The following is a 13492-nucleotide window of genomic DNA, read 5'->3' as shown; positions in this document are numbered from 1 at the left end:
TTAAGATTGTGAAAGCCACTGGGCAACGGCCGTTTATTAAACATCAAAATGCATCATGTGCCTCAATCATGGATTTTGGCCGTGGAAGAAAATGCAACAAGCTGCAAATCAGGTAATGAGTGCACCTTTCTCCTTTCACACTGAATGAAATAATCTGATAAATAAAGGAGCAGGTTCAACGCAAATGGAATGACATCCAGGAAACATCGTTCGCCACATCCCGACCAAATAAAATCAAGTTAACTCTTTAAAATAAGACACAATTAGCTGCGTGGAATATTTTACACTTGATAATTCGAAATATTGAAACGTCCAAGCCGAATGTTTTTACACCCTTTCAATGATGATCTACATCCATTGCCCTCATCCACGTACAGGTCCTAGGAGTCCAAGGACTGGGTGCGGAGAAGTCACGAGTACAGCTTGTTGCGAGGTACGATAACGGGCGGGAGATGCTGCCTCACTTCAGGCTGGTGCTGAATGTGGTCAAACCAGCGGGTGAGACAGTCTAGTTCCTCGCGCTCCAGAACGGTCATTTCCACCTTGGGACCAATGGCAGAAGTCACATGATCAATGCTGTGTTTTTTTGTGGATTTTATTTTTTATGGTTAGGTCTGATCCTGGATCGTATTGATGGTTACCCAAAGATGTGAGCAAACACAGCTGGCATAGAATGTGCCATCACATATGAAAAACAGCCCAAAATATCCATGGAAACGAGGATTATTTGTAACACACACTTTACTCAAAACAGTGAGCCACTATTAGCACAAATTATTACGTCACTTCAACAAACAAGTCACCAAGGAGTGACGTGCACACACCACCTAAGACAGGAAGAATTGTATGTAGTGTACAATTGGGTACTACAATACTGCAGAGTTGCTGACAATAACTCAGCAATCCAACTCGATAAAATTTCTGGGAAAACGTTCAAGTTCCCATTTATAATCCCATTCATTTTGACAGTGATCGTGATCAGTGTCAGCCTCAAATATTTGGTTGAAAAGTGCTATGAACAGAAGTTCAGGGCAGGTGGATGAGTGGTCAACGCCCCACCTCCAATTCGGCAGGCAAGGTTGTTTTGCGGCCCGAACCCACATGTGCAAATTTCAGCCCAATCGGGCCATTGGGTTCTCGATCATTTTGCGTCATGCATGGATGCATATTCACAACCAAAGGTGGATGGAGGTTATGTTTTCACCCCTGTCTGTCTGTGAACAAGGTATCTCAAAAGGTTTTGCACTGATTCGGACGAAATTTGGCAGCGAGGTAGTGTATGTGTGAAAGTAGAGGGGGCTGTAGTAAATAAGACGAAATGATTAGATTTTGGTGAAGATCTGGATTCGGATCCGGCTAGAAGAATTATTTCAGTGATTCTTCACCATTGGGAGATGGGGCCAAAAACGATACATAGACAGGATATCTGCACCATTGGGAGACAGGATATCTCAAAAGGTTATGGACGGATTTGGACGAAACTTGGTGGAAATGCTGTGTGTGTGACAGGGAAGAATTGATTAAATTTTGGTGAAGATTTAAATATGAATTTGGATATGAGGATTATTTAATTTCTTAAGTGATTCTTCACCATTGGGAGATAGGGCTAAAACCGATACATAGCACGATGTCTCAAAAGGTTGTGGACGAGTTATGACTAAACTTGGTGGATGAGTTGGTTAGGTGAGAACAAGCCGATTCAATTTTGGTTCAGGTCCGAATCCAGATCCGGCCGATCAGTGGGATCTAAAAAAGTAAACTGTTCAGCCTGGCAGAGGTATGCACTCTACCGAGTGCCGTTCTAGTTTGATTTTACCAACATTCCTTCAACAAAGCAGTAATTAGCATGCAAGAGAGTAGTTTTGTGAAGTTTATAATCCAAATCCTTAATACTGCTGTTTCAGTGAGATTGGAACCCACAATCTACCTCTGGGATGCTGGTCCTCTTTCTTCTCCCTAAAATTCCTCTTAATATTGCTCTCACCATTATGGGATGAAGACAAAAATACAGCAGGATGTCTGCCAAGGTCAGGTAATTGCCCACCATGTATACTTGATCTGCCAGGTAGTTGTTCAGTTCCTACAAGAGGGATACCGGGAATAATCATGAAAAGGAACATCGTACCATCCGCGTGAATGTGAAAAACAGTATCGGCATACCTTTCAGTTTAAAAGATAGATAGAAGAAGAAGATTGAAATTAATTATTTTAAACTGCTTTGCGATTGGCACAAAGTCCACAATATGTGCAGCATCAGGTACCTGCAACATTTTGTGTTTTCCTTCCCGGCAACTTGGTGACGACAGGTGCACCAAGCGGTACTCCAACCACTGGTGCACCAGCGCGCGATCAGCCACGTTCGTACCCAATAGGTCAGGCCGTGATGCCCGGCGTGCAACCTCAAATGCCCCACTCAGCAGACCCGGATAATCCGTCTGTCCAAATAAATAAATCCACACGTTAAATCGGAAAGCAAACATGATGACGGAGATACTGTGGATAATTTCAAATGGAAAATGTACCATGTAGATTGATAATGTGATTGAGGTGACAGTTGGGAGCTATGATGGTTCCATATACAGTGCGTATCAAAAAAAAGGTAATTCGAATTCAAGGGGTTAATATGCAACGGTTATTTAGTCTGACAATTTACATGTGGATTACCAATTATGAGGAGATCCTCAGCTTTCCATTGATGCCTTTCATGCATCATTGCTGTCACACATGACCGAGTGCATGTTCATTGAAAATGACAAGTTTAAATCGCATTTTTACAAGTTTGGCTAATCGGTGCAAGACAGTTTTAAATTTACGCATTACTTGTCGACTGCCAAGTTGATTATATAAAATTGTTAAGCTGGTCTGGTAATAGTCGGTTGCGTCATCCTTTGTTTCAGATGGGTATTTAAGATGGGCCTACAGTGTATGGGTTTAGAGACAGTCTGAGTCATTTAAAAGATGGTTCAACTTACGACTGAACAGCGGACCTTCGTGGTTGCAACCTTTCACCAAACTCGAAATTTGCAGCGAAATCGTGATGCGTTCAGGGAATGTTTCCCAGAACGGGAGCATCCAGCAGCCAAAACCATCTGGGCGAATGTTAGAAAATACCAAGAGCATGGCACTAGCCTCAACCGCAACAAGGAGAATTCTGGTAGGAGGCGCACTGGGCGATCGAAAATGAACATTGCAGCAGTAAGGCAGCAAGTTTTGGAGCATCCTCGGGATACCAGCGCAAGACGAAATGGGACGGGATTGCCTTCGGCAATGTTCAACCGAATCACAAGACTGGACCTCCACCAACATCCACATCGGATTCACATCCGGCATCAACTTACGCCAGGGGATTTTGCCAGGAGGTTGGTGCTTGCCAGATGGTTGATAGCACGTTGCGAAGCAGATGTCAAATTCCTGCAGTATCTCGTTATCGGCGACAAAGCTGCTTTCGCCATGGACGGCAAGGTCAATACCCATAATGTTCTTGAATATGCACCGACAGGACAACCCCCGGAATCTAATTTTGACACCAACATGAATCGACAAAAGTGGACTGTTTGGTTGGGACTTTGTGGAAGTGGTCAGGTGATCGGACCATTTTTCTTTCAAAGGAATGTCAATGGTAACAGGTATCTGCAGATGATCAATGATGAAGTTTTACCGCAGCTGGAGAACTTTGAGCGACAGGTTCGTGGTGTCTTCAGATATCTCTGTTGGGCGCAAGACGGCGCCCCAGCACATCGTCTTATCGCTGTCCGAGATCGACTGAGGGAACTCTTTGGAGACCGAGTCATCGCCCTCAACCATGCAGTGGAATGGCCGCCAAGATCACCTGACCTCACACCATGTGATTATTTCCTTTGGGGACATTTAAAGAACAAGGTGTTCGTAACTCCTCCCCGTGATCCTGACGAATTGCAGGGCCGTATTCGACATGAAGTGGATGCCTTGCGCAATGACCCGGCTATGGTGAGACGAGCAGTTCAGGGCATGCTCCGCCGCTGTGAGCTTTGTGTTGAAAGGGGAGGTGGACATGTTGAAGGTGTGGGTGCATAAAGGCCAATCATTCCTGAGAAAAGTTCACATCTGACGTTCATTTTGCATCAATTATCCTGACTTGCATCGATTAGCCAAACTTGTAAAAATGCGATTTGAACTTGTCATTTTCAATGAACATGTACTCGGTCATGTGTGACAGCAATGATGCATGGAAGGTATCAATGGAAAGCTGAGGATCTCCTCTTAATTAGTAAACCACATGTAAATTGTCAAAATAAATAACCTTTGCATATTAACCCCTTGAATTCGGATTACCTTTTTTTAAAATATGCACTGTATATATATTGTTACGGAACCCAACGTCGGCCTATGGTTCCCCTTTGAGGGGGGATTAGTCCCCTCGTCTGTTACTGACCGACGTGGTCCCGGGGGTATGACGCCACGCCCGGTCGGCGCTGGGTAGGGTTTTAGGCCCACAAGTCCTATGACCTAAATACCAGCGCTTCCCGGTACGCGAAGGAACACCCCCCGCTCACGGCCGCAGCGTAATGGATGTTGCGCCGAGCGAAGCGAACTGCGGCGTGAGCCGTTTACCAAGACTAGACCCGATTCCTTAAACGTTGGCCAAATCGTGCCACCGGTATTCAATTGGGAAATCACCAAAACGACAAGGATGTGAAGAAGAAGAAGACAAAAAGGGTTTGAAATACGACTATAATTTATTACTACTATTTACAAGACCAAAGAAACCAAGGAGAAGGAAGGATACGAAAATAAAGACAGAAAGAGGGACAGACCAGAAGGACACAGTGAAACTTAGCTTACCTATTATAGTCTTACTTAGAAACCCAAGGACAAGACAAAAGACAGACTACGATCACACTTACACGACTGGGGAATGGAGGCAGGAATGACTGGAAGGAGGAATGGGAAGGTTCAGCTGGGGCAGATGGTTCGGGCTTGATCCCGCACGGGACGTCGGGCTGGACCTCGACGGCCACCAATGCCACCGCAATCTGGTTCCCGCGGGGTAACGGGTCGAAGCTGCCTGGTGGAGTCAACGCTGCTTGTGGAGCCAAAGCTGCTGGTGGAGCCAAAACTGTTGGTGGAGCCAAACTGCTGGTGGAGCCAAACTGCTGGTGGAGCCAAAACTGCTGGTGGAGCCAAAACTGCTGGTGGAGCCAAAACTGCTGGTGGAGCCAAAACTGCTGGTGGAGCCAAAACTGCTGGTGGAGCCAAAACTGCTGGTGGAGCCAAAACTACGGGTGGAGCCAAAACTGCTGGTGGAGCCAAAGTTGCTTCTCTGGCTCACCTCAGGATGCGTCTCCCTTCTCTCTCCGAGGGCTCATCTCGCCTCATCTGCCGTCTCTAGCGCAACTCTTAGAACTCAGAACTCATCTGCCGTCTCTGGCGCAACTCTTTCTTGGAACTTATCTCAAAGGCTTCCGCGCGCGCTTATATAACGCCTTGGGCGATCAAGCCGCCGGCCTCCAGGACACGCCCATCGGTGAGCTCGCCTCGGCCCTGATTGGTGGGCACGGGCTCTCTGGCTCCACCCTTGATGACGATGGGCGGGCACGCCCTTCTTCCCCGAGCTGACCACGCCGTAATGGCGGCAAATGCAGTTGGCAGTAGAGGCTTTGGGAATGGGGCTTTGGGAATGAAAATGAAAGGGGATCTATCTATTTGAATTCGGTGCAAGGGAGTGTCAATTAATGGAAGACACAGCCTTATAGTAAGGGCATTTTATGAGATATTTCACAAATCTGTTAACTAAATTGTTACCAAAAAATTTCTTCACCAATATGTTTGTAAAGGTGTGTAATAACATGTGTTAAAATGTTGAAGTTCAACTCCCGTGGGAAACCCAGAAAAAAAGCTGTTGAATTCGGGTACCGAAAAATTATTTTCGAGAATTTTTTTTTTTTAAATCGGCCCTTAAGTAACTTATGAGGGGTCAAATAAGGGTTTTTCATGATTCTGAGTTGATTGTTAACATTTATATTTTCACTTTTACATTTACACACAAAGTAGCTTTTATTTCACATACATATATAATACTCAAGAGTTATTTCTCATTCACAATGTCAGAAGTTTCAACAGTCATTGTCTATGTCTTCTTCAGACTCAACAACATCATGACTGCAGTTTCTGCATGTAATGCCATTACAGACTCCACAGGCCGAGATGCACGTGACCCCATTCTTCTTGCAGCTGCATCGCCGGTTGCTGCAATCTCCATGACAATTACAGCTCGTGAACTGCAATAGCTCCTCAGGAGCCGTGGGGTCCAGTGTTGGAACTGGCTCATACCCATGCACACCTATTGTCCATCCATATTCACTGGGGTTCAGAGACATGCTCTGTAGAAGGATCCAGTCCCGGGTCTGCAGGTAGGCACGGAGTGAATGTTGTGCAGCTGCACCCTCTGTTGGAGGTAGAGTCTCTGGTTTGATCACTCCTGCCGCTGCCTTCCTTGAGAACATGTTGTACCGAATTTCAGAGTGTTGAAGTGGTGAAGTGGTGGTGTTGAGGTCATTAGGGTCTCCTTCAATAACTGGGAGGAACTCGATCTGTGTGCTCTGCTTTGCATCATTAGCATGGATTCTCTTCATCCAGCCATTCCAGTTGGAGTGTGGGAACTCAGGATCGTTGGCTTTGATCACCCACCCCGCTGCCCAGAGTGTGTCACCTGGAGTGAGGAGTGGCTGATCATGAGCCAGGGAGGAGGAAAGCTCAGCGAGGGGGAGAAACATGATCGCGTTCGTTCCTATCTGTTTCCTGTTCGTAAATGGAATAATCTTTACTTCAGTTCCTCTCAGGATCTTAGCTTTGTCGAGTGCCTTCAACTTCACCCGGAGGAAAGCTGCTGTTGTCTGTGGATCTGGCAAAGGTGGTGCCGGAGAGGTGACTTCGATCCAACCCATTGAGTGAAAGGGAGTGTTTCCGTGAATAGAGACAATGTTTAAATCTATATCGTCTCCAACAAACTGAGTGACTGCATTGTTTGTTTCCCCAACCTCCATAAAGACCACCTGATCATTACTTGACAATTCACTTTCACTGGCTGGCACTTTGGCTGTCATCACTGATTGATCCTCAAGCGCAGCATCAACCGCAACCTCATCATTGATCTGTTCATCGGTTTCCTCCACAATGGTGTCAAGAGTGCCAGAAGTATCTGGAACATCATCTCCACTCCTACTATTAAGGAAGCAGTATTTGTAGTTTTGTGTCTCCGTGTAAGACTCAGTGTATCCCAGCCGGTGGAACTTGTTGAGCATCCATTTTGACCCAAATCTATGATCAAGTTGTATGGCAAGCCCCATTTGGTGTGGCAATACTCCAGACCGAGGTCGACAGGCCTTAATAAAATTCTGCCCCCAAACGGCAACTCTTTCTTCTGTCTTGACAATCGGTCTCAAGAACATCTGAAGGCTTGCAGGAACAAGTGTCAGCTGACTATCGATGTCAGTCATACTGTGTGTGGTGGGGTATGACTTTGGACCTAAATCAATCAAGGCAATATCATTGGATATGAACTTGAGTGCCGTCTTTATGATCTGAGTCTTCTCATCTCCATGGTCAAGATTAGCATGATGCCCTCGCAGAATATTGTCGGTGCCATCTTTGAGACAGAGTACATCTGCCCTTCTTTCCTGTGTTGTGAAATACAAGGTGTCTTCGTATTTCTCTAGAAGTTTTATCTTTAGCCAATGCTTTGAATAAGAAAGGCTCTTCTCTGGTGACTGATCAAACTCCTGCAGCTTTTCATGGACTTGGTCCATGTTCATTACCCCATGCTCTAATTCTGAGTCTAACCATTCGCAGAATTCAATAAAAACTGCCTCTCGCTCCTCATCAATACTCCTCTGTCCTCTCTTCCTTTTTCCTTCCTCATCAGTCTTGGACAAACTGTCACCTCTCGCAAACATAAGTTTGCATCGCAAATGGTACAGTGTTTCTTCTGCTACCAAGTCGTTGATCCCTTCCAGGCGTCCAGTGACTTCAGTGCCCCAGTCATCCCCGCGACTCCGTGCTGTCTTCAGCAAGCTTGCCTTCAGTGTATCTGCAGTCAAATTATCTGGCACTGTATTTCTTTCTAGCTTGTGCTGGATTATTTTTGTAGAGCTGGGCTGGTTGGTTGCAAAGAATGCATACATCCTTATACAGGAGGTCAACTGACTGTGATCTTCTCGAACTGCAGCCAGTTGATGAACTGAACTCACAAGTAGTGCGTCTTCTCTTCAACTTTGATGACTCTTTCTCTGCCTTTGATGCTTGAGCTGACTTATTGGTGGTTGCAACAAAGTTGTTGTACAGATCATTTTTACACTTCTGGTGGTACCTCAGTTTTCCTTCCTTTTGAGCCTCCTTCATACGTTCCACAACAGTAACATTTTCGACAGTTTCTGCTTGTTTCAATAAAGTTGAGTATCCCTTTGGAGTTGCCTGTATGAGCCTTTCAGCTGGTGTATCCGAGCGTGCACAGATGAAGCAATTGAGCACAGGTGGAGTAACGTCTTCATCCATATTGCTAGACTCCATGTCCTGCAAAGTAGAAAATGAGATATATTTAGAAATTATTTTTCCACAAAGGAGTGTCTGTGGTGAAATATAAATGTTAACAATCAACTCAGAATCATGAAAAACCCTTATTTGACCCCTCATAAGTTACTTAAGGGCCGATTTAAAAAAATAAAAATTCTTGAAAATAATTTTTCGGTACCCGAAAATCAACAGCTTTTTTTCTGGGTTTCTCACGGGAGTTGACCTTCAACATTTTAACACATGTTATTACACACCTTTACAAACATATTGGTGAAGAAATTTTTTGGTAACAATTTAGTTAACAGATTTTCATATGTTTCCCTTATTATTAACCTACATAGAATAAGGAAATAAACTACCAACAAGGAGGAAATCTATGATTGGCTAACGTGATTGTTTATGATCTAATTACGGGACGCACTTTGACCTTTATACACAACTGGAGGAAGGAGGGTGATATTTTACAATGTACTACACAATAAAAAAACACAATTCTCATATCCACAACAATATATATCCACACAAAGCCTGGTGTTGGCTTAGCAGTTAGGGTGCCGGCTTGGGATCCTTGGATCCTGAGTTCGAATCCCGGTCGATCGCTGAATTAACACCAGGGGGGTTGACTCAGCCTGTCATCCTTCCGAGGTCGGCAAATTGAGTACCAGCTTGCTGGGATGAATGCTCACGGTGTGTACCCCGGCTTAGAATAGGTACACCATATCCCTGCGCATCGTAAGAGGCGACTAAGGGTTGGCGTCAGGAAGGGCATCCGGCCATAAAAAAAACATTGCCTCAAACAGGGAACCATGATTGTCATGGGGCCCGCAAGGCCAACCCCCGCTTTAGCGGGGAAAAATGGCCTCAAAACGATCATTCATATATATCCACACAAACAGGCTGGAGTCAATGTAGTAAATAAGTGAGCTATTTACTAAATAGGCCACTTAAGGTTATAGCCGTGTCGGTATTTAGAATATGGCTGCTTAAGCACACGACAATGTTACCACAGGTGAGCAACCACATCTACTGTAAAACTAAATGGTCCACTTCACGTTTCTGTGGTTTACAAGAGAAAACCCAACAGCGGACCCATATAATATGCGTTCCCTTAGAAGGGGCTTTAACGCAGGTCGCAGGGGGCAGGTGGGGGACATTAAACCCATCAAAGCCTGCGCTAGTATTGCCAACCTATGGTTGTTTGTGCATGTTCAATCCTTTTAAATACTGAGCGTCAAGCAAGGAAGCAGCACGTACCATCTTTTATTTCTTTGGTATGACTCAGCCGGGCTTTGGAAAGTTCACTGAATGGGTGAGGCATATCACACTTGATTTTGTGCTGACCTTGCAGACTTGGAGGGGAAACTCCAATCATTACACTAAGTCGGGTGATCAAAGTCTGAACTAGAACGGTACTCGGTAGAGCACATACCTCTGCCAGGCAGAACAGTTTCCGTTTTGTATCCACCTGATAGGCTGGATCTGGATTCGGACCTGAAACAAAATCTAATTGGCGTGTTCTTGTCACCTAACCAACTCATCCCCCAAGTTTAGTCATAACTCGTCCATAACTTTTTAAAATAGCAGGTTATATATCGCTTTTCGCCAGATCTGCCAATGGTGAAGAATCACTAAAAATGTAATAATTCTCACATCCGAATCCATATTCAGATCTTCACCAAAATCGAACCGAATCATCCTTGTCACACAGTTTCACCAAAATCGAACCGGTCCACCAAGTTTCGCCCAAATCCGTCCATAAATCTTTGAGAAATATTGCTGTATGTGTATCATTTTAGCCCTATCTCTCAATGGTGAAGAATGACTTAACATTAACAAGTTCTCTGATCCGGATCCGGATTTCCGATCTTCACCAAAGTTGAAAAAGTTCTTCTTTGTCAAACACCCAAAATGTCCATCAATATCCGTCCAAATCCTTGTATAACGTTTTGACATATTGTGCTATATATCGTTTTTGGCACTATCTCTCATTGGTGAAAAATCACTTAAAAGATTCTAGTACCCGGATCCAGATCTTCACCAACATCTAGTCCATTCGGCATTGTCACACTTCCAACCTCTCCACCAAATTTCGTCCGAATCCATCCATAACATTTAGAGATATCCTGCTCACAGACAGGAAGACAACACAAGATCTGTAAAATGACTACCAATACAGCGTGCACTGTACAGCCACCCTGCAATCGCACTGTACAGCCCACCTCCACTTGCACGGTACAGCCCACCTCCACTCGCACGGTACAGCCACCCTGCACTCGCACTGTACAGCCCACCTCCACTCGCACGGTACAGCCACCCTGCACTCGCACTGTACAGCCCACCTCCACTTGCACGGTACAGCCCACCTCCACTCGCACGGTACAGCCACCCTGCACTCGCACTGTACAGCCACCCTGCACTCGCACTGTACAGCCCACCTCCACTTGCACGGTACAGCCACCCTGCACTCGCACTGTACAGCCACCATGCACTCGCACTGTACAGCCACCCTGCACTCGCACTGTACAGCCACCCTGCACTCGCACTGTACAGCCACCCTCCACTTGCACGGTACAGCCACCCTGCACTCGCACTGTACAGCCACCCTGCACTCGCACTGTACAGCCACCCTGCACTCGCACTGTACAGCCCACCTCCACTTGCACGGTACAGCCACCCTGCACTCGCACTGTACAGCCCACCTCCACTTGCACGGTACAGCCACCCTGCACTCGCACTGTACAGCCCACCTCCACTTGCACGGTACAGCCACCCTGCACTCGCACTGTACAGCCCACCTCCACTTGCACGGTACAGCCACTCTATACTTGCACTGTACCCCCCGCCCTTACACTGTACACCGTCACCCCCACCTCTACTTTCACTGTACAGTGCCTCAGCCTGGGTGGATGAGCAGAATTACATATTCAGAAATAATAATAACAAAAGCCCTCGTCTCATTTCCAGCTTATTTTCATCCATCATAACAAGATCACATTTAAAATAATGAATAAAATAAACAGGCATCTCCGCACACGATTGTGAGAAAAGCTACATGAGCAACGCCAACCAATGCAATAGCAAATGAGAAAACGACTGTACTGGACTACCTTGCGGTCTTTGCCCTCACAACTCTCCAAGCCAAGAATTCGCTCAAGAGCACGAAGATCATCATCAAACGCAGCCATCGCAATCCGCCGGCTCCGATCTATCAACAACTCACGTGTCTCCCGAGTCCCGAGTCCCGAGTCGAGATTCTTCTTCTTCATCAACACACCCATTGGATTCCGCTGGGAAAAGCCGCAACCCGCGGTGTTCAGTTACCAAGCAGCTAGCTAGCGCTTGCCAAGCGAGGCGTTCCTTATCAACGGTTTCGAATGGAGTGCTTGTTTGAGTGCTCAAGCCACTTGGCGAGCGGTAAAGCGAGCTGCTTGCTAACGGAACACGGAGACACTCATCACATCACAAATGTACGAGAGGAAATTCGCCAATTAACGGCTTTGATAAAATTTAAACAAAACTCCACAATCACCGTAATTATTTCCACACTTTCCAAAGGCCTCGTCATCGTAGATGTCATCACGTGATCTCAGTCCACTCACGATCCCTCTGTGGGAAACTCGGATCCATTTACAAAACGAACTTTACTCGCCATGCGATTCCCCATCGATGGGAAAACAACGGTCTCTCCTCGGTCTCGCGCGCGGCGTCTTGAGTTCTCCAGAGGTCCGAGTCGGACAACCCAAGCCCGAAGGAATTGCATCCCGATGGTCCAAACGATGATGGATGGTTTAGTGAAGGCTAATGACTCGAACTTCGGGTTGCTAAAAACCGCTCGGAAACTAACTAGACCATCCAAACCGGAGTTCGAGTGGTACTTGTCTCCCTAGTCTGCGGAGGGACGGCGGACGGATAAAGGTATTCGCCTTATATAGGGTTGGTTTTCTAAGGCTTATATCAGAATATTAACTTATATCAAATGGGTCTTTTGAGGTGAAAGTGTGATGACGTCACGCGGCACGAATGCGCGCCTATGTCGTTGGAGGTACTGACTTCTATAGGGTTGGTTTTCTAAGGCTTATATCAAAAGATTAACTTATATCAAATAAGTCTTTTAAGGTGGAAACGCGATGACGTCACCGTGTCACGCGGCACGAATGATTCCATTGTGCACGCTTTCGTTTTATTTCCAAATTAAAATCTGTTTTCACTTTTGCCGTAAAAATGACATCAGTGCAGCGAGTGTGATATCTTATTTGGTGAAATTCGGTCGATTTGAAGTGGTGAAAATAAAATGCCATCACCCTGCCATCACCCTCCCATCACCCTGCCATCACCCTCCCATCACCCTGCCATCACCCTCCCATCACCCTCCCATCACCCTTTTTTGGACCATTTGACTTCTATAGGGTTGGTTTTCTAAGGCTTATATCAAAATATCAATTTATATCAAATAAATCTTTTAAGGTGAAAGCGCGATGACGTCACCACGTCACGCGGCACGAATGCGCGCCTGTGTCGTTGGAGGTATTGACTATTGACTTATATAGGGTTAGATTTCTAAGGCTGTAGGCCGCACCTCATTTTGTCGAATAAAGTGGTATTCGGGTGGTTCCGGTATTTGGGACCGCAGGGACGGAAAGTGCAGGTACGGGGTGCTTGGCACTCCCCAGCCGGCCCGCTCTGAAGGTTCGGATCGGGACACCGGGATTCATTCCGGTCGCCTGGTCGGCCCGGAGGTGGGGGTGCGGGGCCTGTCACGGAACGTCAAAACAAACGGCCTGCCGGGGCCGCCCAAAAGTCGGGCGTGAGGGGCGCGTCCACTAATGGAACGCCTCTCGCTTCCCAGATCGAGGGCCACGTGGTCAGGAGAACGTCATCCCTTCTGGTTGCCCTGCCGTCCCACCGGGAGCGCTGGCAGGGTGTACTTCAAACTAAGCTTAAGTGT

At 46.3% G+C, this 13492-nt stretch overlaps 1 protein-coding gene across 1 annotated transcript; it reads right to left on the bottom strand.

Moving 5' to 3' along the window:
* EEF1E1 (eukaryotic translation elongation factor 1 epsilon 1) lies at positions 1 to 11837 on the bottom strand. Its single transcript, XM_068120886.2, has 4 exons — positions 11655 to 11837; positions 2262 to 2435; positions 1985 to 2080; positions 1 to 542 (listed from the first exon to the last, which is right to left on the bottom strand). The coding sequence occupies exons 1-4, from the start codon at positions 11823 to 11825 to the stop codon at positions 411 to 413; spliced, it is 573 nt and encodes a 190-aa protein (XP_067976987.2). The 5' UTR covers positions 11826 to 11837; the 3' UTR covers positions 1 to 410.
* Between the last annotated feature and the right edge of the window lie 1655 nt (positions 11838 to 13492).

Source organism: Myxine glutinosa, chromosome 6 (genome assembly GCF_964187855.1).
Source record: "Myxine glutinosa chromosome 6, kmMyxGlut1.1, whole genome shotgun sequence".
Classification (NCBI taxonomy): Eukaryota; Metazoa; Chordata; class Myxini; order Myxiniformes; family Myxinidae; genus Myxine; species Myxine glutinosa.
Note: the sequence above shows the minus strand (reverse complement) of the source record. Positions and strands in the feature narration are given on the sequence as shown.